This window comes from Melozone crissalis, unplaced genomic scaffold (genome assembly GCF_028551555.1).
Source record: "Melozone crissalis strain CALT ecotype California unplaced genomic scaffold, PUWL_Pcris_2 ptg000009l_1, whole genome shotgun sequence".
Taxonomy (NCBI): domain Eukaryota; kingdom Metazoa; phylum Chordata; class Aves; order Passeriformes; family Passerellidae; genus Melozone; species Melozone crissalis.
The window spans coordinates 2,016,039-2,040,538 of NW_026535787.1; the positions used below are offsets into that span (position 1 = coordinate 2,016,039).

At 45.1% G+C, this 24,500-nt stretch overlaps 1 protein-coding gene across 2 annotated transcripts in view; it reads left to right on the forward strand.

Moving 5' to 3' along the window:
* Positions 1-24,500, forward strand: part of FAM168A (family with sequence similarity 168 member A) — a 120,448-nt gene that overhangs the window by 54,278 nt on the left and 41,670 nt on the right. For both annotated transcript variants that reach the window (XM_054270269.1, XM_054270270.1), the window contains exon 3: positions 8,288-8,375. In XM_054270269.1, coding sequence (XP_054126244.1) covers positions 8,306-8,375 — 70 coding nt within the window. In that variant the 5' untranslated portion in view covers positions 8,288-8,305. The remainder of the gene's footprint in view (positions 1-8,287; positions 8,376-24,500) is intronic.

Below are 24,500 nucleotides of genomic sequence, written 5' to 3' on the forward strand. Positions count from 1 at the left end.
CCAGGCATGGCAAAAAAAATTGTGAATTCATTAAAAAATAGAGAGAATCTTACCAAAATTAGTCCCTTCCCAGACTGGGGGTTTTATCACAGTTATTATCAATTTAGGCATTGTCAGAGGACAGAGAAATCTGGAGAAAGGAAATCTGTCTCTTGAGTAGGTGATGTGCACCTGTTGTATGATTGATAGAGTTCATTTAAGATGAAAATTGAATTGTTAGGGAGAAATGATGGCAGAAAAAAGCCTTATTATGTGCAGAGATGAGGCTTATCAGCATGAAAAGAAATGTGTCACAAATTGGTTGCAAATCAAAGGCCTGATTTTTTTCCTTCTTTTTCAAAAAGGCACAAATAAGGGTGTGCACTGTAAATCATGGAATTGCTGTGTAATGTGTGCTGGGATCTTTTGTGCAATATAAAAAGGCTTTGTTCTCTGTGGAGTTTATAATATGAAGCTGTGAGGCTACAGACAGCTCTGTGTGCTTAAACCAGGTGGGTTTATTCTGGCTACACCTGAGTGTGTTGTAAAACCAACACTGAATTCTAAGAATAATTAAATTATCAGTCATAGGTACAGATATGGAATTGTTAAACTTGGAAGCAGCCTCTGAGGACATTGAGTCCAAGCGTTCCCCTGGCACTGCACCAAGAGAGCTGGAGAGGGGATGGAGGGACAGGGCCCAGGGAATGGCTCCCACTGCCAGAGGGCAGGGCTGGATGGGAGATTGGGAATGAGGGATTGTTCCCTGTGAGGGTGGGCAGCCCTGGCACAGGGTGCCCACAGAAGCTGTGGCTGCCCCTGGATCCCTGGAAGTGCCCCAGGCCAGGCTGGATGGGCCTGGAGCAGCCTGGGTCAGTGGGAGGTGTCCCTGCCCATGGAGTTGGTAGAACTGGAGGATTTTCAAGGTGGCTCCCAAGCCAAACCAATCTGTGATTTTGTGATTGTTTAATCTACATGGATGCTGGAGCCCTGGTTTTTCAAGTGGCTCCTCAGCTCCTTGACCTTGCAGCCAGGAGGGATCAGAGATGAGTACAGATGGTCACATGGGAAGGCAGATATTTGCTTGGCTGCTTCACACTAATCTTGTCCTTTTTAATATTTCCAAGACACTTCCAGGACTTTTTTAACTTTTTTTTTTTCTCTCAGCACTCACTATTATTTTAAGGAAGAAGGGAATGGCTGATCTGCAATTTCTGCCATGCCATTCATTCCCCAAACCAGTCTTATCCCCCTGATGGGAAACAAGGAAGCAAAGCTGGGTTTTCCAGCCATCACAGGCTGGGGATTTAGTAGTTCTTTTTTTCCTGATACAAACTGCAAGCTGTGAGCTCCTTCAAACTTCTCTTCCCACTCTTTAGTTTGGGAAGGTATGTCCAGAAATCTGTGAAAAGTGTTAATTGTTGACTTGCTGTGGCCTTTCAGCCCTTTCCTTTGTGCTGCTGCAAAAGCATTCCTGGTTTTGGCCTCCTGGGCTGGGTGTATTCACTGGAAACCTGAACAAGTGTTTAGGTGAATAAAAGCCCTTCCAAATCTTCTGTAATGGCAGGCTGGAAAGTTCTTGGCTTTTCCAGTGGTTGTGAAATATGGATATGCTAATAGAGTGCATACTGCATGTGTCAGGGATCCTGCTGTACATGCACTGATTATTGGCTGCTGTCCCTCATACAGTGTCTGGTAATTCCTGTATGGAATGTGTGACTTGTGGTTGAGGCCTGGGACAGCTTTACAGACATCTGTAGCTTTCATTTAAAGGTTTCCATTGTGGTCATCTGTGTAAGCTTGCTTTCTGTTGTGCTGGTTATGTGTTGTTCTACTGTGCTCTGCCTATGATTGTTATGTTTTCTTAATTTCTTAATTTGAGTTCTGTTTGTTCATCCCTTGGCAGCTTTCCCCCAAAACATCACCAACTCCTTTCGCTTATTTTTCAAGTGGTACTGAGTTGCCCTGTGTATTTTCTGGGGTTTGGTGGGGCACATCAAGCCCAGCATAAATCTGGGGTCTGTTTTTCTCCTTCCATGTCTCTTGCTTTCCAAATGCAGTGAGGGAATGCCACTGTCTGCCTGTCCTATGGATGGGGAAAGACTTTCAGGCTCCTGGGCCTGTTAACACAGAGCCTCTTGCCAACACGAAATTACAAAAAGACGATGATAAACAAACTTCTTGCCAAAGCTCCCTTCCTGCTGACAGATTTAGCCTGGGCCCTCCTTCATCTTCCCTGGTACTGCTTTGTTTCAGAAGCAAGATTCCAAAATATTTAAGGAAGAAGGGACTGTTAGGGAGGATTGATCCCCTCTGTTTGCACTGCTCATCCTCCTGTTTCTCTAAACCCATCTGGGTCCATCCATCAGTGTGAGCAGAGAAAGAGGAGAGGACAGGGAGAGATTTGCTGTGCTGCTTGATGGGAAAGGGGGGCTGGAGCTGCTCCTCCACCCTGCCTGGGGTTTCCAGTCTTGGCCAGAGAACAAATCCCAGAAGTGACCAGAAAACAGGACCTGGGTGAAGATTGTTAGAGAGCAATGAGGAACAACCTGGCTGGACGTGACAAATTACAGCCAAAACCTGCAGCACAGTGCATTTGACCAAATGAAGCCCAGGGAAGCCTGACCCATCTGTTATTAAAAGGATATCTCTGCCCTCATCTGATTTTAATTCCAGGAATATTGTATTGGTGATGTGCCAGCTTTGTACGGTGTGATTGACTCCCAGACAAATTTAAATGTTTATCCTGTTGTGATCCATGGGAAGGAGTCATGTTTGCACTATTTGGGATATGGCTTCAGAGGGATTCTCCCATCTTGGGGGGAGTAATTATAAAAATTGAGGGAGGTTAGCTAGTGGTAGCGGTTGGAAATTTGGAGCAAAACATAAATTAAAGCTTGTCTGTGAGGATAATGTGATGGAAAATGGGTATTACACCTGAATCCTGGCCCTGCCAGTATGGTCTGGTTTACCCTAGAATCATGGAATTATTAAGGTTGGAAAAGCCCTCTGAGACCATTGAGTCCAACTGTGAGCTCAGGGAAGGCCACCACTGCCCTGTGTTCCCTGAACACTTCCAGGGATGGTTATTCCACCTATTCCAACACTCCCAGTGAGCCCACCCTTGAGCCCATTGCTCTCCTGCATCTTCTCTGCATCTGTAAAACAAAGCCAAAGAGGTGATCAATTGTTTCACATTTTTAAAGAGCTTGGAGGGGGGAAGATTGTATTTATTGGTGTCAGAAATTGTATTTTCATGGGTTTTACTCTTGTATCTGGTTGTTCTGTGTGACTCCTGCAGTGCAGCTTCTCTTAGGAGAGGGAGCAGTGGTTGGCTGGGAGAAAGGTCTGAAGCAGCTCAGATAAGAAAGATAAGTAAGAATATTTTGGTTTGTTTTTTGCAGTGCCTGGGTGATGTTGTGGGATGGATGTTTACAATCCAGGCTTTTCCTGGTGGCCAGCCCAAACCTCCCAAGGCAGTGCTTGTGGAAAGGAAGGAGCAGAGAGAAGTGTCTTCAAGCTGTGTGTTCCAAGCAGCCTTTTCAGCAGAGCATAATGAAGTAGGGCAGGGAAGACAAAAGGATGGAGAAAATCAGCTGGAGGAGGCCGTGGCTCAGTCGGGGAGCACCAAGTACAAGAGTACAGCAGGGTTCATCTCCAAAGGGAAAGTCAGCAAGGCCTCAAGTTAGAGAAATTAATAGGAATGTATCAAGGAAGTTGTTTGAGAGCTGCTGAGAATGGTTTGGGACTCACTGGGGCAGATATGTTAGATCTTTTAAAAAATACATGTATTTATTGGTTACCTGCTGGTGAAACCCATCAGACTTGCAGATAAAAGGCTGGGAATTTGCAGCACAGAATTCATCTGCATTAAGACATTTTCTTCTCTGGAAACAAGTTAATATAACCCCAGCTGTGCCAGAATCTTTTGGTTTTCCTCATTCTGAAATTTCTTGTGGGGGAACTGGTTCAACTTGGAATAACCTGGTCTGGTGGAAGGTGTCCCTGCTGAGGTTCCTCCCAATGCAAACCAGTCTGTGAGTCTATGATTCAATAATTTCTCATTTATTTAGGCTCAGAGGGGGGTTTGTGTAAGCTCTGCCTATTTCAAATAGGCAAACACAATGTGCAGGTGTTTTGCCATCACATTCAGGTTCACCTGTGCAACAAGTGATCCCACCTTCCTAGTCCTTTTCAGGGAGGACAGGGATTTCCTTTACCATATTTCAATATGCAGTCTATAATGTTAAATTGAATTAATAACTGAATTATCATTTTTTGATCCTCTGGCTTTTAAGCAGATCATAAACTTCAGCACACGAAATGTCGAGATTTTTCCTGCCTCAGCGTTTATTTTTTTGGCCACTCTGAGGTCAGCAAATTCCAAAGTCAAGAGCTGCTTTGTGCTTATAAATTATCTATTTAATTTTTCATACAATGAAGACAAAAGGGCTTGTTGCTGTGAGAGATGTCAGGCTTTTCTTGATTGATTGGAAAGCCTGATCATTTAGTTTTTCATCTCAGAGGAAACAGCAGTGATAAGGAGGTAGCTCCCTGGAGTTTTGTCTCCCAGGACATTTTCTTGAGTCTCCTCAGTGAAGATCTGAGTGCTCCTGTCCTGGTTTGGAGGTGGATCTGACAGAAGATGCTGTAGAATGTAAATTTTTGGGAGCTGGAGGAATTCACCTGGAGAGGAGAAAGCAACCTGGGATAGTGGGAGGTGTTCCTGCCCATGGCAGGGTTTGGAGCTGGATGATCTTTAAGGTCTTTCCCACCCAAACCGGTCTGGGTTTCCATGTCTCAACCTGATGTGTTCTCATTATACATATATATATACATATATACGTATATATATATAATATAAAACACAGTTACATTTATTTCTATAACTGGCTCAATATTTTTTTTCCCTTGTGAGATGTTCAATCAACTCTTAAGGTGTCGCTAAAAAAAGAATAAATTAAAGAAGGAGCTGCTCATTGTGGAAACTAATCTCTGAGCTCTTGCCCATTGTCCCAGACTTTTTTTGGGGAAAGGTGGGATATACCCTTGTAACTTGCCTAAATTAACCTTTAACAGATGAATTGGAAAGTAATTTAATTATTGTTTGGTGGATCCCAAGTGAGGGTCAAGCTTCAAACGACTTAAGGGAAAAAATTGTCAGAAAATTAGTGGAATTTGCATGGAGTGTAAGGTCAGGAGGCCTTTTCTTGTTCAAGGAGACTTTGGCTGAATATTATTAGCATGCAATTTGTGTAAAATTCATTTAAAGAGGTGATGTGCGGGTCAAGGAAGAAAAGTATCTCTTTTCTTTGTTCATACTCTCTCATGTTGGTTCTGCACCACCTGATGTGAAATAAATTACTTTTGGCACGTAGAGAAAATAGTACCCTCTCTCCAGAGTGTAAGGAATGGGGCTCTCAAAAGGCATTGCATCCCAGTGGCACAAAAAACAAGGCAATGGGAGTTTAAAGGGAAAATCACCTTGACACAAGAAATGACTTGAAAGAAAATGGAAAAATGTCTGTTGTTCAGAACAGCTCCCTTTTCCATTGTTTACTCTTTTCTTTTCAATTCAGAGCCACTGTTTAAATTTTGGAGAGCCTGAAAGATTAACCTGTCCATGCCACTGTTTTAAAAACCCTGCAAAATATATTTATTTCTCTGTAAAGATTTCATTCCTTTGTTCTGAAAAGATAATGATAATAACTTCGTTAACCTCCTGTATTTTCCATGCCTGCTTTATTCTTTTAGCTTTTAGATTGGGCCAGAGGTTGGACTTGATGATCTTGGAGATCTTTTCCTGCCACAGTGATGGGGGTTGCAAATTCCACTGTGGAGATGGAGGGATCTGGGCACAGTGTTTGCAAAGGCACCAAGTGAAGGGGAAACAGTGGGATGAGATGTTCCTGATTCCCAGGGGACACACTCATAGAATCCCAGAGGCATTAAGGCTGGGAAAGCCCTCCAAGGTTAGAAAAGCCCTCCAAGTTCATGGACTCCAACCATTCCCCAGCTCTGCCCAGGCCACAGTGACCCATTCCCGCCCTCCCCTGTGGCTCAGCTTGCCCTCCCTGGTGTGATGGGAGCCTGCCCTGCACTTTCACAGGAAGGATAAAATGGATGAAAAGGTAACCAGGTTACAGGCACCAAGTATCCCGGGACTGTTTGCTAGCAGCTCATTCCCATGGCATTCCTGCTGGAGTTACTCCTTGCTGGAGTCTCTCAGAGCAACTGAGCGTGGCTGGCTCAGGGATTAGGGAGCGCTGGGAGCTCCTGCAATAGAGCAGCACTGGTGTTTGTCTGTTTATAATTAATTTTTAGTAGTCTTTTTGTTGGGCATTCGTGGCCACAAGCGAACTCTGCAGGTTCTGGCGGTGCAGAAGGTTTAATTTTGCTAATCCTGTTTTATTCCCATTTCAGTGTAGCTGTTTCAATGCCACAACATGGTGCCTGCAATGAATTTCAAATGTATTTTCGGATGGCATTGTCTTGCAGAATGGGAGAGAAAATCATCCCTCCCAAATGCCGTTTGCAGGGGCTCTTTCCTGCTGGCTGGAAATCCCACCCTGCATACAAAGCAGGGAGGAAGCACAAACCTCTTCCTCACAAGCTCTCAAGCCCCTGCCACGATTACAACCTTTTTATCTGGGATAAAAAGCATTTTCTTTCATCCTTCTCAATAAGAGTGTTTTGCTTTTACCGTTTGGTACAACACCTAATGCAAGCCGCACTTACTCTGTCATTTTTTTCCCCTGAATTATGATTTTTTTATACTCTTCACACACACAAGAGTACAAATGAAATGGTGCCTGGCATTGAAAAGGCGCTTTAGAGAAGCAGCTGTGATTCCAGCTCTGCCTGGGAGCAGGTCCAGCTGTCACTGGGTGGTTTTTGGGGAGGAACAATGCAAAGGTGAAGAGTTACCATCCTAAATTTTATTCCATAAAATCACAGAATGGTTTGGGTTGGAAGGGACCTTAAAGCTCATCCAGTCCCATGGGCAGGGACATCTTCCACTAGATCAGATGCTCCAAACCCCATCCAACCTGGCTTTGGGCAATTCCAGGGATGGGGCAGCCACAGCTTATCTGGGCAGCCTGGTTTTGCACTGATTTTATTAAAGATCTTCTTAATGCTCTTAATGCTGTGTGTCAGTGAAGCCACTGGTGGAATTCTGAGTCTCCCTCTCTCTTCCCATTTGCTTATAACCCTGATTTCCTTTCCTTGGAGAATGGCTCCTTCAGTGCTAACTTGGGGGTGGAGGGACAGCTAATTAATTAAGCACTAATTGTTGTCAAGTCAATCGGTGCTAACGTGTAATGTTTGACTTGTTTACTCTCCCGAGGTAAAGTGAAAGGAGTTAATGATGTAACAAATTGTGTCCCCTATCATGAGGGACTTGTTCGAGAGAATGGTGTTATTTATGAACTGTAAAATAACACATTTTAGCAAAACCCCCAGATTTTGAGGTGAGATGGGTTTGGTTCTGGTGTGAAATTACCACTAGATAGCTGCGGAGACAAATGCGTCGCCTAATAAAGCTTAATGACTGATTTTCCCATTAATCAGAACTGAGAATGTGCTTCATTAAGATAATTAACTGAGCCAGTTGCTTAACTGACAGTTAGGAGACACAAATTCCCAAGTCACTTGCTTTCCTCCCAATAAAACCCACAAGAAGCTGACCCTGCTGTGTGGTTTTTATCAGCGAGGGGAGCACGAGGGATGCTGAAATCTCCTCGCTCCTGGAAACTCCAACTGTGGGACCAGTTGGAGTTTCCATGAGCAGCCAAGCCTTGGCCTCCAGGTTTTCACAGTCAGCTCACGCTGAAAGCTCAGCAAGACCTGCCCTTCTCCATCTCGCCAGCGGCAAATGATCTTTCATCTGCCGCTCTCTGAAAGGTCAGGTCTTCGGTGCGCTCGGTTTTATCGCCCAAGAACCGCTCGCTCTTCCAAGGGGGACAATCCCTTGCCTGGCTTTGTGGCTCCTCCTCTTTGTTCATCTCACGCTGGAAGTGGGGTCATGAGTCCTGAGCCCAGGGATGTGGAAGATGAATCTGCTCCGGGGGCATTTGTAGGCAGAATATGCAGCGCCGGAGAAGTTGTGGGAATTAGCGGAGAGATCCAAAAGTTGAATTATTAAATATGCTATCTGGTTGGAACGTCTGCTTGTAAATCCCTTCCTTCACAGCTGTCTGTGTCTGGAATTCTAACAGGGTGATGCTATCAGGGCTCTGCACACAGACAGCGACTCGGGAGCCAACCCAAGGCAACCGTCTCAACTCTGCTTTTCTTTTGTCCTCAGAGTTCCCGGTCTTCCAGCATGAATCCTGTTTACAGCCCCGTCCAACCTGGGGCTCCCTACGGAAACCCGAAGAACATGGCCTACACAGGTAGGACAGGGGCTGGGGCTGTTGTGATCTCTGTGTGTGGTGTGGCTGATCCCTTAATGAGGGAGAAAGGTTTCCCATCAGGGAGCCGGATGGGAACGTGGCTGGCAGGAAAAGCCCTTCAGCAAGGGTGGTGAGAAGAGCTGGAGCTGAATTCATGCAAAGAGGATGCCCTGGCAATCCTAAGGAAAAGGATCCAAAGGGCTTTTTTCTTTAGATTAACAAACATGCCAGCAGGTGCTGGGACAGCCCAGCAGGAGGGCTCCCCTGAAGCACTGGGGTGCACGGGCTGGAATAATCCAGCTGTGGGAATGAGGATCCCACAGCCAAGAGCCCCTTGTTTGGAGAACATCCAGGTATTGTGATAGGTGGTGGCTTAAGCTACAGTATTGACTGTTGTTATTTTATATTCCAAGTTGTGCTTTGGTTGAGTTAATCTAATGTGGAAGAGCAAGTCTGTTTTCTGTTTGAAACCTTCTTTAGAACTGAGTTGTCTAAAAATGTCATCCTTATTACTTGATAAAGATGTTTACCATCATTACATAACTAGTGGGGAACTTAAAGTGTACTGATATGGAAAGAATTCATTTGGGACAGAAGTGGTGCTTTGGAATAAGAAAATCCCAGTTCAGGTGTATCTGGTTTTCCCTGTGGCTTATGTTCACCTTGACTTACTATGATCTTGAACCCCCTTACAAAATCAGCCCTGGAAAACTCCTCTTTATGCTATTTTGGGGTATGCAATCAGCTCTTGGGTGTCATGTTGTGTTAGAGCTTCCTGCTTTCTATTTGCGTTGACTTTCACCTCATGTGTGGAATTGTTTGGGAACGTGCTTTTGATGAGGAGAGTGGTCACCAGCAGATGGGAATGAGCATCAAATACTCTGAGCTGCTTTGTGCATGGATGTTCTGGTTGGGTTTGGCAGCCCTTCCAGCTGGTGGATCAGTGGGGCTGTGAGGAGCCCAGTCTGAGACTCTGCAGAGCAGAGAGTTCCTCAAAGGCGATGTGCCCCATTTTTATTCATCCTTTCTTTTTCTCATTCCAATTTATGCAGCTGCTTTGTTGGAGATACTGTAGCTTGGGGGAACTTTGGTCTCACAGTCAAAGCACAAGAGGCTTGAAAAAAACCCAACAATCTCTGTGAAAAAATCTCTTCAAAAATCTCCCCATTGTGCAGGACTGTGGACTCCAGCAGTGCCTGGGTGATAGAACAAGCTCATAAGTGCACAGTTATTTTCCTGCTCTGGAAATAACAGGAATTTTTTGACTTTCCAGCACAAGAGGCTACTTCTCTCCCACTTTACTTTGATTTTTTTTTTTTTGGCATCTGCCTAAAGCTCCACCCTAATATCCATTCAATGTACGTTTCTGTATCTGCTTTCGTACAATCCTGGGTGTCTTAGCAGCTGCTTTCTGGCACTTGATGAGACAATTTAATTTAAATATTGAGGTGCAGATTGGTCAGAATTTGGACCTTGACCTTTTTTAGAAGACTTTTAGAGGGAGAATTCTGCTTTAGATGAAGGGATTAATGGAAATCCAGAATGTTTTAGGTGAAAGTGGACCTTAAAGCTCGTCTGATTCCACCTTCTGCAATGAGCAGGGACACCTTGCAAAGACCAGGCTGCTCCAAGCCCTGTCCAGCCTGGGCTTGAGCACATGAATTCTGCAGGACTCCATTTGGAATTAGTCAAGTGCCAACATTAATGGGATGTTGTCTTCTAAAGTGACCTGCTGGTTGATGGCTGTGGAGTTCCTACTGTGCCCTTAACTCTGTAAAATTTGACTTGGCCAACTTGTGCCAGCTTTGATCCATGCAGGGATCAGGAGGATGTGGCCCCCATGGTTTCATCCCAAACCATCCTTCAGGCATTTGTCTTCCAGAATTTGTGGTAAATGCACTGCAATCAGTGGTGGATGTGCAGGATAATCTTGGGGGAAAAAGCTGGAGGCAGATCAGACTGGGAAAATTAAAACAAGGTCCTCGGTTATGTCAGTGGTAAAACAAAGAAACAAATGTGGGACAGCACAGCAGGAATATTCCTGCTGGATTGTTCCATGCCCAGGTGGAAGGTGAGGAGTCAGTGGGCTGAACTCTTGCAGTGAAGTCCCAAAATAGAAGTCAGAAAGCACTTAACAGAAGAATTTTTTTTTTTTTTTCTGGGCAAATAGTATTACAAACCCTTTTAAATCTGAATTTGTTTGAATATGTAATGAAAGACTCAAAGTTCTATAGCGAATGAGGAGGAGAAAATTTAAATTTTAGCCTCTGTAGAGAAAAGACAGGCAGCTCCTGAGGGTGGTCTGAGCAGCTGTGAAAAGAGCTGTGGAATAAAACTCAGGTGGGGTAGAGGCAGGAGGAAAGCAGGGATGGTAATCAGGACACTGGCAGGTTGAATTCTGTGCTTTTGTGGGGGGTTTTTCATGCTAAATGTGAATGCTCTATACTACTTAATATTTTGTGTGTTGTTTTTATCTATATGGTATCTTTAGTCTGAAACAATGAGTTTTAATGATTTTCTTTTCATTCTGACTTTTGTGTTGTTTCCTGGCAGAGCAGGGAGAGAGGTCTATTGCAAGATAAATAATCCAGTTTTTTCTGCCAGATTGGCTGTTAGGGAAAATAGGAAATCCTTGAGTTAGGGAGAATGGGAAATCCTTGGCACATACTCAAGTACTTGTTGAAGCATCCGTTTATTCAGATTCTTGATTTTTCCATTTTGATCTTCCTTAATGGAAGTGTGAAGGACAGTTATTTCCTAAATCATTTTTCAAGTGTGGTCAGGATTGGCTGGATTTTTATGGGAAATAATAATTACATTTAAAAAAGGAAGTTTTAAAATACAGTTACTTGGGGAGATAAAATCAGAATTGTTCAACTCATAGGAGAAATCTTTATGAAAACAAGATTGTTTGAACTAAGGGATTTATTAAGCACCTGTGGCTTCTCCTGTGTCTCACTCTTGGGGTCCTTAGAACGCCCAGATCTGTTGAATTCCCCCCTCCTTTCCCGTTTTTTGTTGGGAACTGAAAGAGGAGGAGAAAACTTGTGCTGGCAGTGTTTGCTGCTGCTGGATGAGCAACTGTGGAGCTGAGGGACGGTGGCACAGGGAGAATGTTCTGGCTGCAGGCAGAGCTGCATCTGCCCAGTGCCAGCTCTGAGCTCCAAGTGCTGGCTCCTCGTGCCCGGCTGGTGACGGCTTCCACTCCGCTAATTCCACGGGTTTTGGAACATCGGCAGCAGTGTTTCAGCCTTGTTTACTGTTTAATTAAACCAGACTGTAATTAAGTTGGATCTTCATGTAAGCTGCTGTTTTAATTGAGGCTAATTTATTTAAGGCCTCCAATTTGCTTTTTTTGTTCTTGGTACAATTCACTTTACCTGCCCCAAGCGGGGGCTGCCGAAGCACCTGCTTTTCCTCTGGCACATTACCCTTCCCATTGCCTTGCACCCTTGCACTGCAGGAAGGCACCAGTGCTGCAGTAAATAGATTAGCCCATTGGTGTGGAATCAGGGGTGAAGAATCAGTCTCTCCTGGAGCTGGTTTGACTTCAAGCGTGAAACTATAAAGTGTTTGTGATAGCTCACACCGTTTCCCCTCTCCCTCCCAGGAGCTGATTAATATGCTGATAAGATGCTGTGATTCATGAACCTCCGCCAGGCTGGCTCTGTGTTCGGTGCAGTTATTCCTAAATAATAAATGGCAATAAAATCCAAGAGGCCAAGGAAGCAGGGCTGGCTGGGGAATCTCCAGGGGGTTTGTGTCACGGCGTTCCTCGGGTCCTGCTGCGGCACCGCCTGCTCGCAGGATGCTCACAGCATCCGGGGATGCTCCTGCAAGGGACCTGGAAGAACATCTCATTCCAGTCCCCAGCCTTGGGCAGGGACACCTCCCGCTGTCCCAGGCTGCTCCAAGCCCCAGTGTCCAGCCTGGCCTGGGACACTGCCAGGGATCCAGGGGCAGCCACAGCTGCTCTGGGAAAATTCCATGCCAATCTCCCATCCAGCCCTGCCCTCTGGGAAGCCATTCCCTGTGTCCTGTCCCTCCATCCTTGTCCCCAGCCCCTCTGCAGCTCTCCTGGAGCCCCTTCAGGCCCTGCAGGGGCTCTGAGCTCTGCCTGGAGCTTCTCCTCTCCAGGGGAGCAGCCCCAGCTCTGCCAGCCTGGCACAGAGCAGAGGGGCTTTCCCTGCATGGGACCCCTTCATGCTCCTGAAGAGCAAGACACATCCCTGAGCTGGGCTATTTGCAGCACTCCCAAGTTGAAAATTCCCAACTTTTGTCATTTTTTTCTTCCCCAAGGTGAAACCACAACATTTGTTTGGACATAATGATGAGCAGAGGGAATCTGTGCCCTCTGGCGCTTGGTTTTGTTGGCAGGACAGGAGGTGAAGGATTCTCACGTGTGCTCCTGCCCTAATCCCTGTCATTTGTGTTCAGACCTCAGACACAACTGCACATGTGAGGAGTGACCTCATTTACTCCTGACTGTTCCCTTAATTTATTGTGATGTTGAAAGGCAGTGGCCTTCGATGTTGCAGGTGACTGAAGGATGTTCCCATAGGATTTCTGCTGTTTTTTAATCCTCCTTTGCATACTCTCTGTGGGACAAAGATAATTCTAGGCATGATTTCAGCTTCCCTTATTAGCTGACAATTAAAAGTTTGCTGTATTCTTCTCTGGAAATGCTGGGCCTTTAATGACAGATCAGCTCTTAGGCCACACAAACCATGTTCTTTCCGAACTACTCTGTGAAAGGGATTGAACTTTATATTTTTTCTCTTTCTTTTTGGCATTCCTCAGCATTTTCACGGGGAGCACTGAGGAACACGGGGCAAATGGCAGGGTTGAGGTGCTCTCTCCTTACTTCTCCTTCTGCTCTGAGACGTGCCTACACGTCAGCCCCTTCCATTGATTGGGAAATGCCACTCCTGGATTTAATTAGGTGATCCATCGCTTACCGGCTCTGTAAAACAGGAATTCTAAACCGTGTTCAGGGTGTTGAATTGATTTCAGGGTGATTAAAAATGTATGAAGTGGATACAGTGAATATTTTTCCTCTGGCGTTTCTTCATGTTTATTAATTGGTGTGTATAGAGCAGACAGGAAAATCCTACTTGACTGGGAGAAGAATGAGCTGTGACTTGTGTAGGCTCTCATTGTTTTCATGTTTAAACGCGTGATTTTGGTACGGGAATGCTTCCAAACAGCTTGCTGAATTCCTCAGTGCTGGGAGCTGCTGAGTTTCAGCACTGACATCAGCAGTGCATAAATCACCATCTTCCTAATGAATCAGCTCAGGGACTTTTTTGAAGTTTTAAAAGCATAAAGCCACTAAGGGAAGGAGGGAGGAGTTTGGGAGAAGGAAGCAGAGGGGTTTGGGTCGGATTAGGGATGTTTGTGAGTGGCAGAGCTTGCTCAGGGAATGGTGGAATCATCATCCCTGGAATCGTTCCAAAGCCACGTGGATGTGGCACTTGGGGACACGGGGCAGTGGTGGCCTTGGCAGTGCTGGGGAACAATTGGGCTCGATGGTCTTGGAGGACTTTTCCATCCTTAATGGCTCTGTGGTTCTGAAATAATTCATGACATCCACTCAGCTCCTTTGGACACTGGTCCAACTGATGCCAGCCTTCCAAGGAGTTCATAGAAACTTTGGGAAACATCCCTCACCCCCTGTTTTGTAACTGTCTGGAGGTTTTATAGGCTTTGAGTCCCCCTGTGTTGTGAAGAAACAGAACAGTCTCAGATCTTAAAAGCAAACAAAACTCATGTTCTGTTTTCCCAAATGACCTCATTGTGGGCCTTCTCCTCCTCCAGGCTCGGGTGAGTCCATGCAACTGCTTTATTTCTGCCTCATTTCTTGGCTGCAATATTGATTTTGGTTTTCCTCACGGTGGAAAAGAAATAAAAAGATTAAATGGCCACTCTTGAAGAGGGCTGGGGAAAAATTGTGAGGCAGAGAAGCAAAAAGCATAGGTGGGAAAAAGAAAAAGAATGGCCTTGGGAACATGTTTTGAAGAGAAAAGTGTTCCATTTAAAGAAAATAAAAGGTGGACAGAGAATTTTCTTGTGTCTCAATTGCTTTTATAGAGTACAGGCACATCTTGTGAAGTTCTTCACTCACCTGGGGAAAAGAGAATCTTTATTTTTAACCATGAGCCCTCCCAGATTTCTGTCTCAAATTGCATACAGACAAACTCTAACCAGTGCTTTTGGCTTTTAAGTACACGTTCAGTATTAAAATTGATAACTGAAGGGTTTTTTGTTGTCTTCTTTCTTAGTGGGTGTACATCAGAGAATGAAACTGGGTTTGGCTGGCTTATCAATTTCTAGTCTGTTTCTGAACCATCTCCTTTTTCCTTGTTTTAGCCATGATCAGTTGTTTTCCATTTAAAACTTATTTTCCTGCACGTTCCTTTCACTTCCATATCTTTTCCTAAGTTGCTCTTGCTCTGCTCCTGAACAAGGAGCCTCAGTGTAGCAAGTCAAAATCACATTGGCGTTTCATTGAATCACTGAAGCTGGAAAAGAGCTTTAATATGATCCAAGTCCAGATGTTCCCCAGCACTGCCACCACTGCCCCATGTCTCCAGGTGCCACATCCACGTGGCTTTCCAGTCCCTCCAGGGATGGGGAATTTGGGAGCCTTTGCCACAGGCTCCATGGAGCTGGAGTGTGCCCCTGTCATTCTGCAGGTTGGAGATGGGGGTTCCTAACCCAGGATGGAAACATCTCCTGGCCCTGGCACATTTCAGGGAATCTCTCAGCCAGAGTTAAAATCTCACCCACTCCACAATAAAGGCCTTTTCCTGCATATTTCTTTCTGCCACTTGCAGTTCAAATTCATATGCTGGCTTGTTTTTCTCTGTGCATGTTTGCACCCCACACATTCAATACCTCTAAAATCCCCAGGTGCTTCAATTAAATGATTGCAAATAAGCTCCAAGGCTGCCTTGTGATCCATTGAAAACCCTTAATATTTGCTGCCTTTCCTTCCCCCCACACCTTTTTTTTTCATCTTGCACAGCAAATAAGTGGTCAGATCCTTGTTCTGTTTTTTCAGGCCGAAGGTAATAAATTAAAATTTAGTGGCTTGGCTTCTGCAAAAATGTTTTTAGATTAAATATTGAGTTTTTCTTCCCTCCTGGTGCACAATTATTTCTCACACCGGGCGCAGTCAATGTGATCCAGCACAGAGGTTTGTACAGACAGAAACGTGAGCTGGCCCAGGCTTGGAAAAGGCTTTTATGAGCTTCAGAAATAATTCCCTGGTTTGTACCAGATCTGTTAATTACTGGCTCTGTTTTCCTACTGTGCTTTATACCTAATATCTTATTTCTAATTTAGTGGGGATCAGCTTTCCCGAAGCGAAGCGCTTGAGTTTATTAATCACAGAATCCCAGGATGGTTTGGGCTGGGAGGGACCTTAAAGATCCTCCAGTTGCAGATGTGTTTTGCAGTTCCATTTCATTAGACTTAGCCTGGTGTGAGGCCAAAATCAGGTGTTGCTTATATGCAAATGCGTTCATACACTTATTTTAAAGTGTGCGTGGCTGCCCTTCCCTCTCCCTGCGCTCGCTGGCACTCGGCCCCATTTCATCTGATGCAGTACTGGGCTAGAATTTTAATGTCTCTGCGGCCAACCATGATTTATTAGATCCCAAAGCCCTGGCTCTGAGTGCAGGAAGAAAATATTGCAGCAGTGAGCTGCCTTGGCACCGCTCGAATAAATGAGTCCTGAAAGACTCTTTAGTGCTGCAGCCTTTTTCCCTTCTCCTTCCCCCCTGCCCGACCCCTGCGTTTCTGCTGAGGGTGGGAAGTGCTCCTTTCCTTGTGGGAATTGCCATCTCCAGCTCTGTTTACAGGAATGGATTTGCCAACAGCCTCGTCATGCAAAGCCCTTTGAATTCCAGAATGAGCTGCTGTCCTTCATCTGGGGGAAATAAAACCAGCTTTTGTGGCAGGGTGCAAGGCTTGGGCTCCTGGTGATGAGCTGGTGGTGCAGAGAGGCGGTCATGGAATTCCAGGGTGGTTTGGGTTGGAAACAACCTTAAAGGTGCTCCTCTCTGCCCCCCAGCCCATCCTCCCAGAGAGCTGCCAGCCCTGCAGCCCTTCCTGGAGCAGCTCTGGGGCATTTCACTTCATCTACACAATAATCTCCAGGGACTAATGGAACAAAGAATTTGGGCTGGAAAGATGAGCTCTCAGAAGACTGGGAGCAGTCAAGGGAAGGGTTTGGGAGGAGAAGAAACCCTGGAGTAGTAACAGGTGAAACTTTGGAGCTCATAGTTACAAAATTCACTTTAGTAAGCAACCAAAGGAAATGTCCACTTTATGCTTGATTTGTTGCCAGCTATTTACACTTAAAAATGACATCTCTGTGCCTCATCATTAGAGAGCTCATGTCTGGCAGCAAAGAGCATCCGTCTCCGGGGAGAAGAGGTGATTCTGTGGCACTCCCAGGGGATGCAAAGCACATGGTGCCTGTACATGAAATCACACAGGGGAAAACCTTGATTTTTACAGCTGAACAGTGAAGAGTTTCATTCAGAAAGATGAATGTGAATGTGAAGGAATGTGTTTGGGCATCTGAACTTCTGTTTACCTCTAGTTGCTTTTATTTCAAATTAGGAGCTCTGTTGAGGTGAAGAGCATTCTGTGCTGCTCTGAAGGTGAAGAAAGGTGTGTTCTGTGCAGGCACTCTGTTGTCAGAATAATTTTTCTCTCCTCTTAAAACAGTTAAGGAAACAGTAGTATAATGGACTACCTAGTAATTTCAGGGTGAGCAGAGCAATTTTCCACAAAAATAACAATTATGTTGTCATCCCACAAGGCATGCTTTGCTCTGAGCCCGTTAATATAATTGAGGGTCTCACTGAATGCACGAGCAGCAGGTTGATCACTCACACCCAACACCCCCAGCTCTCCCAGCCTGGCCCCAGAGCAGAGGGACTGCAGCCCCTGGAGCCTCCTCTGGGCTGGAAATGCAGATTATTTTCCCCTAGTTGGGCTGTGTTGAAAAACTGGACATTCTGTGATGTTTAATGCGCTGTGAACTCTGGTTTGAGAAGAGATTGTCAAGATGGGACTTGAGTCACAGAATCCCTGACTGGTTTGGGTTGGGAGAGACCTTAAATCTCACCCAGTGCCACCCCTGCCATGGGCAGGGACACCTTCCACTGTCCCAGGCTGCTCCAAGCCCTGTCCAGCCTGAGCTTGGACATTTCCAGGGATCCAGGGGCAGCCACGGCTGCTCTGGGCATCCTTTGCCAGGGCCTGCCCAAGAATTCCTGCCCAAAATCTTTTATCCATCAAAGTATTTTCCTCCCTGGATTTTTTCCCCTCCTTTTGTTGCTTCACTTGACTGTGGAGTTTAAAATTTTTCTTCTAATCCCCGCAGTCCTTTATGCCTCCCTTGCTGCTCCCAGGCTCTCTGGTTCCTTACAGGCACTAACATGGAATTCTCCTGTGCAAGGTGCTGGATCCATTATGAATAAAGATGAAGTGGAAGTGGAATGCTTTCCCATTAATTTCAAACTTTGGTTATCATGACAACAGGTTACAACTCTCTCCATTGCCATGACAATCTCCTGCAAAATTGTTAAAATGCTGGCGTATGGTTATTTTTAGTTTGTCCTCTATTCCCATGGAGACCAACTTTTCCTTGAAGTGTTTGATGCTTTGTGCTTGGAGCCTTTAATGAGCCCCACAGAAGCCTGGAAGTCAGGGAAGGCAGAGGCCTCTGAGGTCAGCCCATCCCTCCACCAGCCTTGAGGGATGCTCGGTGCACTGGCTTTGCCACTGCTTTTGTTGTATTGTGGGCACTTCTTTTTTATTGTTATTATCTTCTCTCGTGTGATTTTTAACATTTACATTTCCTGTCGTGCCTGAGCTCTTGCATTCTTTGCCTGTGACCCTGTTTTTTTATTGTATTCTTTGCATATGACCCTATTTTTTTTGCGTTAAATTCTATCTGAAAACTTAGCATTCTGCGCAGGCCACTGGGGAAAAAAAAAACTACAAAGGAAAATGAAAAACTATAGAGGAGTTTGAACAGGACACAAAAAGTGATAATTTTTTAGTTGCTGGGTTTTTTTGGAAAAAAAAACCCACAGAAATTAACTTTTCTGTCTGTCAATTTACCAAGGAGTTTTACTGAAGTGACATTTGCTCAATCAGCTGAACATTTACTGGCTTATAATTAATATATTACAAATCAGTAAGATCTTTAAAAAGGGAAATAAAACTACTTTGTGATCCTCCTTTGTCCAGGGGCTTTGATTTTTCCCCAAGTCTGTGACTGTGCAGGGTTTTTATGTGTATCCATCAGACCCTGAATGAGGGTTTTCGCCGAACTGGGGAATTTTTTTCCACATCTAAGAACTGTTAGAGTTGTTTGTAGCTTCTTAGACATCTTAAATTGTTGTGTCATTGATTCCAGCTGAGCTCTGAGCTCCACGCAGCCTTCCACTGTCCCAGGCTCCTCCAAGCCCCATCCAGCCTGGCCTTGGACACTTCAGGGATCCAGGGGCAGCCACAGCCTCTCATACAGATAATATTTCTATCAATAGTTTCAAACCTCTGGAGAGGCTCAGGAGCTTATCATGGATGGTAAAAACCTATTTAAATGGTGTAAAATCTTCCTCTCTCTGGGATAATGAAATCCTTTTGCTGTTCAGGTGACTCTGAATCTTTTTACAGCTGGTAAGAGCAATCAGAAGAGTTTTTAATGCCTCTTGCTTGCAGAATCTCAGTGCTCATCAGAGTCCTTTTGCTCTCTGCTGTGCCTGAGTTTGCCTTTTCCGTGCAGAATCCAAATAAAACATGAATTCTGTATAACACAGCCCTCATCTCTGTGATTGAAAGGTTATTTTGGCAGCAGGATTTCCTGGGAGGGTTGATGGCTCAGTTCTACTCTGCAGATACAAGGGAGAGTGTGAAATATGTGGATTTTTGTAGCACTAACAGTGGTGGTAAGATTTTTATCAGGATGTTGCTCAGCATCCTGTGAGATGCAAGGAAGATAAATTCTGATGCTGAAGCTGGAGAGCTTAATTGAAATAATAATTTATAAATCACTTTAATTTTTTTTTTGTTGTTGTTTTGCTGCTGCTTGTAGAGGACATGGCATAATTACCCTGATGTGATGTTGATGTTGATTGCAAGGTGTGTGGCTGTATTTCAGTGTTCCCACAGAATTCTGGCCAAGTGCTGTTCCCAGAATAATTCCTTTGCCTTTTCCTTGTGTGGTCAAGAGGCCATTTAGCTTTCCCCAATCACTGTTTTATTCTAATGGCTGGTAATTGGTAATAAAGGTTATAGTAATATGATATTGGTAAGGTATTGATAACACTGCTTATGTTTTTGGGATGGAGTGGGTTTTGTTCCTTGGATTTTTGTTCTTTTCACATTATTTGGGATTGCAAGGAATAGAATAGAACAGAATAGAACAGAACAGACCATTACTGTTGGAAGGGATCTCCAGCAATCATCTCATCCATCTGCCTGTCTAATTCAGGGCTGATCATGTTATTAAGGACATTTTATTATTTGGTTTTTATTTGCATGTCTGTGACCAGTGAATTAATTTCGTGAGACAATGTTGGTTATGAAATCCACCATGATCTGTTCTTTCTCCAACTTTGGGAGCAGCAGGTACAGGGAGGTGCACTGAGAAATCTCCAGGCATGGAAAAATGGAGTTTCCTTCCACTTAAATGTAGCAGAAAATTCAGGAGGTAATGTTATTTTGAAGGAAGGGGGACTTTTTTCAGATTTTCCTGTGGGAATTGTCCAGGGAACTGTGGCTGCCCATCCCTGGGAATGTTCAAATCCATGCTGGACACAGCTCAAAGCAACCTGACCCAGTAGAAGATCCCTTCTAATCCAAACCATTCCAGGATTTTGTAACTTCTCCTAAGTGCAGATCCTGTTCCAATGCCTTTAGGAGTAAACAAAGAAATAGGAACAAAAGAAATCTGTGCAAAATTTTTACACACACAGGAGATTTTCTCTCTGTGATGACACACCCCAAAAGCAGGCTTAGTTTCCACAGCCTATTTTGATATTTTAGCAAAATTACTCTGCATCAAATTTCCAGCTTGTGGAGATGTTTCCCATCCTTGGTTCTAACTCAATTTGGGATCAGCTCTCCCAGGGCTTCCTGAAGAAGCTCAGAATGAGTGGCATCATTTTCACTTCTGTTTTTCCTGTGAAAAACATTCTTCGGGATCGTATCCTGCTGGAAAGGAGCAGGAAGAACTGGTGCGCAAGAAATTCTGGAGGCGTTTGCATTAAGCTCAGGATCAAACCCTGCTGGGCGCTGGCTCAAGTGCCATCGATCCATCCCCTGGTTTGCCTTCCAGCCCTCCCATTAAGCCATGGTTAAATCATCCCTGGGGCTCCCTTGACTAATTGAGCGCTCAAGGTGCTCCAGGTGCTCCATCTGGCACCAGCTCCAGCCCATCTGGCCTTGGAGAGGCCTCTCCTGGGAAGTTCATCCCAAAATCCCTGCTTTCAGAAGTGTTGAAGGGGCAAAGTGAAGTACAGCCATGACCAGGAATTCCTGTCAGTCTGCAGGCCTGGAATGGCTTTGACTGTGATCAAATTCACAACAGGAGCAAATATTGCCCATTGGAAAAGCCTGACTCCTGGGTATTTAGGAAGTGTGGATGTTCAGGCTTCTCACACATTCCTTCAGAGCAGCTTCCCAGAGTAAATGCAAAGCCAGTCACCTTCAAAAGGGAGGCAATGTCACCCTGCATTTCTCTATCCACCTCTGCCAAGCGGGAGGACTTGGCATTCTCTGGAACGGGGAGATTTGATGGATGGCAGGACTTCTAATGTTGTTGGCAAGCAGTGCAGGTTCCATAGGATTTGGCAGTGTTAGAGTCTTTTATTTTATTATTCCTTATTTTTAGAGGAATCTTTCAGTTTGCTCTCGCTCCTGGTGTAAATCAAGAGCCTCCACAGGGAGGTGTGCAGATATTTCCATGCATGGCACACATTCTACATCCCCAGTTTCTGATCCAGTCACTAACCACGAGCCTTGCCTGCCCTGCTGTCAATCCCAACACATTTTTGCAGTGAAACCAAGGTCATTTCAGTCCCTCAGTTGAAGGAAGGACCTGCCCACAGTTTAAAATCAATACTGGGAGTGAGGTTATTTTTAGAAATAAGGCAAAGCCTGACCCCAGGCACGCACAGGTTTATCCCTGCCTTGGCTGTGTGGGGCTGGGAGGATGCTCCAGCAGGAACCACTGGGTTTCCTTCCAGCATCACCCTCGTTATTCCAGTGAGTGCCTTGGGCTCACTGTAGGGAAGCAGATTTATTCAGCTCGTGTGAGCCCCTGAATAATCATCCTTAGCCCTGCATTAATGTGCTGAGCAAGTGGAACTGGTTAATGAGAGGAGGAGAAAGGAATCTCTTTTTGTCCCTGGAAGTGGAGGGGAATAATTAACATTCCAGCCAGGAAGCCCAGTGCGTATTGATGGAACACGGGGGATACAGGTGAACTAATTCCAGCCAGCCACAGGCTTGATGTTTAGCTCTGCCTTTGTTATATAACAAGTTTTTAGGGCTTCAAAAAAACCCCATTTCTGAGCAGAAATGACCTTCAAGGAATGGTTAAAATAAGAAAGCCGACGTCCCTTTGGTTACCGGTGCACAAACTCATCACTTCCATAAACAGGACAAAGGCTTTAATCTCCTTTTGAAGTTATTTGCATCTTTATTGAGGCTTGCAGTGCCTTTTTCTTTGGGATCCCACTGATGTGGAAGTGAAGGACACACATGGCTGGAAAACCCACCAGGTTTCCCTGAGGTTCACATCAAACTGGCTTGTTAGTCCTTGAGGTGGGACAAAGTGGAAGGACTCAGCTTTGCTGTGAAATCATTAAACCAGGAACTTCTTGGCATTTCTATGCATTTTTTACTTGTTGTTCAACAACCTTCAAAATATTCTTTTCACCTGTTATCCCTTGTTACTCTTTAAAAGAAGAAAACCTGAAAACCTTTGGGGGGCTTTGAAATGAATTTCTCTGTAGGTTCATTGAAATTCCTTTTCCTATATGGGATTTCAGCCTTGCTGAGTGGCACGTGACCATCACAATTAGGTTGATCAACAAAAATGACACTTCCAAAAGCTGTTTTGAGACAAATGGTGCTGCACACTCAGAGAAGGTGTTTGGAGAAGTGGTGCTACATTGGTGCCATTACTTTGCCATTAACCCCACTGGGAGTCTTTGTGATTTTGTGGCTGAAGGTGAAGCAGGCACCAAGATCCTTCATGCTCCATTGGTGCAGGATGTCCTTGCTCATCCTGGATGCAGCAGCCAGCACCAGTTTTGAGTGCTCATATTAAAAACCCCCCAGACAACCCCCAAAGCATTGCACATCTTGCCAGGGTGGGGATTCTCCAGGCTGCAGGATGAGGAAGGTGCTGTGGACAGTGAGGGGTGCCATAATTGCATTGCACAGTGCACCTGCACATGAGCTATCGCAGTAATTACTGTTAAATGCTGGCCTGTAATTATAACCCAGCCACATTCCCGGCAGAAAGCTTCGTGTGGAAGCTGTGAGGAGCTGTTCTGCATTGCTGGCTTGGAAGTAGCTGGAAGAAATTCAAAACATCTTCATATAAATTACATTTTGGTCATGGTCTGCTCATCCCCAGGGCTTTGCAGGCGCAGGTTCCCCTCCTCGACTCCTTCTGGCTCTGAGGCTGCTTTGAGAGCTCATCTTTCCCTTTTCCCATCCCCACCAGCAGGGTTTTCCTCATGGACAGCAGGTTGGGCTGTGCTCCCAGGGAACAGGGACAGGAGGAGAGGGAACAGCCTCAGGCTGGGCCAGGGGAGGCTCAGGGTGGATATTAAAGCAAATTTCTTCATGGAAAGGGCTCTCTGTTCCTGGCAGTGGTGGAGTGCCCATCCCTGGAGGGATTGTTGTGGGTCCCTTCAAACTCAGGTTATTTTGTGACTGTACATTCCTAAAAAAACCTCATTGTTAAGCCTCAGGTCTTGCTTTGTGCTGCTCCAGCACTCGGTGGTGGCAGGCAGGGATCAGGTGAGATCCTTGGCAATAATGTGTGCCCTCCACAAAACCTGCAGGCACATGAACCCTATGAAATTATTTTCAGGAAACATTTCCCTGATTTTGAGCACTTCCCCCTTTTTTTAATCATTGGCCGATTTATGTCAGAATGTCAGGACTGAGCATGACTTAAAGCAGGCTTGAACTTGGTAGATATCATCAAAAAATGTAAATGTTTCTGGATTGCCATCTGTTTGCCTGGAATACACCTGGCTTTTGGGACTAGACACATGCTATGCCTAAGCCCAAGGCTTCAGAGATAAAACATGACACCGGCATGCCTGGCTAATCTCCTGCAGGGATGCTGCTGGGATAGGATAAGGAATTGTTGGGAATGGTTATTATTGTCCTGGGGGAGCTGGCAGGGCTGCCACAAGCACCCGATAAGGTCTGCAGGGCTGGCACCCACAGCTCCTGCCCTGCTCCATGCTGGGCTTTGTCAGGAGATGAACCAGCATCTCTGCTTGCAAACAACCCCAAAGGAAGCAGGGCTTCCCTGGACGCTGGTCCTGATGGAGGTGGGGAGTTGTCAGGAGTTTCCCTTGGCAGGCAATTCCAGGAAAATCAGAAGGAGCTGTTATTGGGGTGATGTTTACATTCCTGTCTCTTCCTCCTCTGCAGCAGTTTCAGGGGGCTCAGCCTTGCAGGTTTTATTCCCTCCAGTTCCATGTCTGCACTGCCATTCTCCTTATCTTTCAATGCCATTGAATGATTCCCCCCCCCCCCCATTTTTTCTCCTCCCTGCTTGTGGATTTACGTCACCTTTTATAAATACTGTATAAAACATTATTTTCACTGTGTGAGCAAATAGGATTCTCTGAAGAACAGGATTCTCTGAAAACATAATTTTAAAATTGAAATAGAGCATTGAAAATTGGCTCTTTGTCCTTTAAAAGCATTTCAGGTGTGTTCAGCAGGATGTAGAAAAAAAACAAGGAAAATATATCGTAGGGTAAAAAAGAAATAGAAATCTTTGTGGTCCTGATAATTTTGGGAGGAAAAAGAGAGATATTTTTAATGGGTAAATGAATCTGG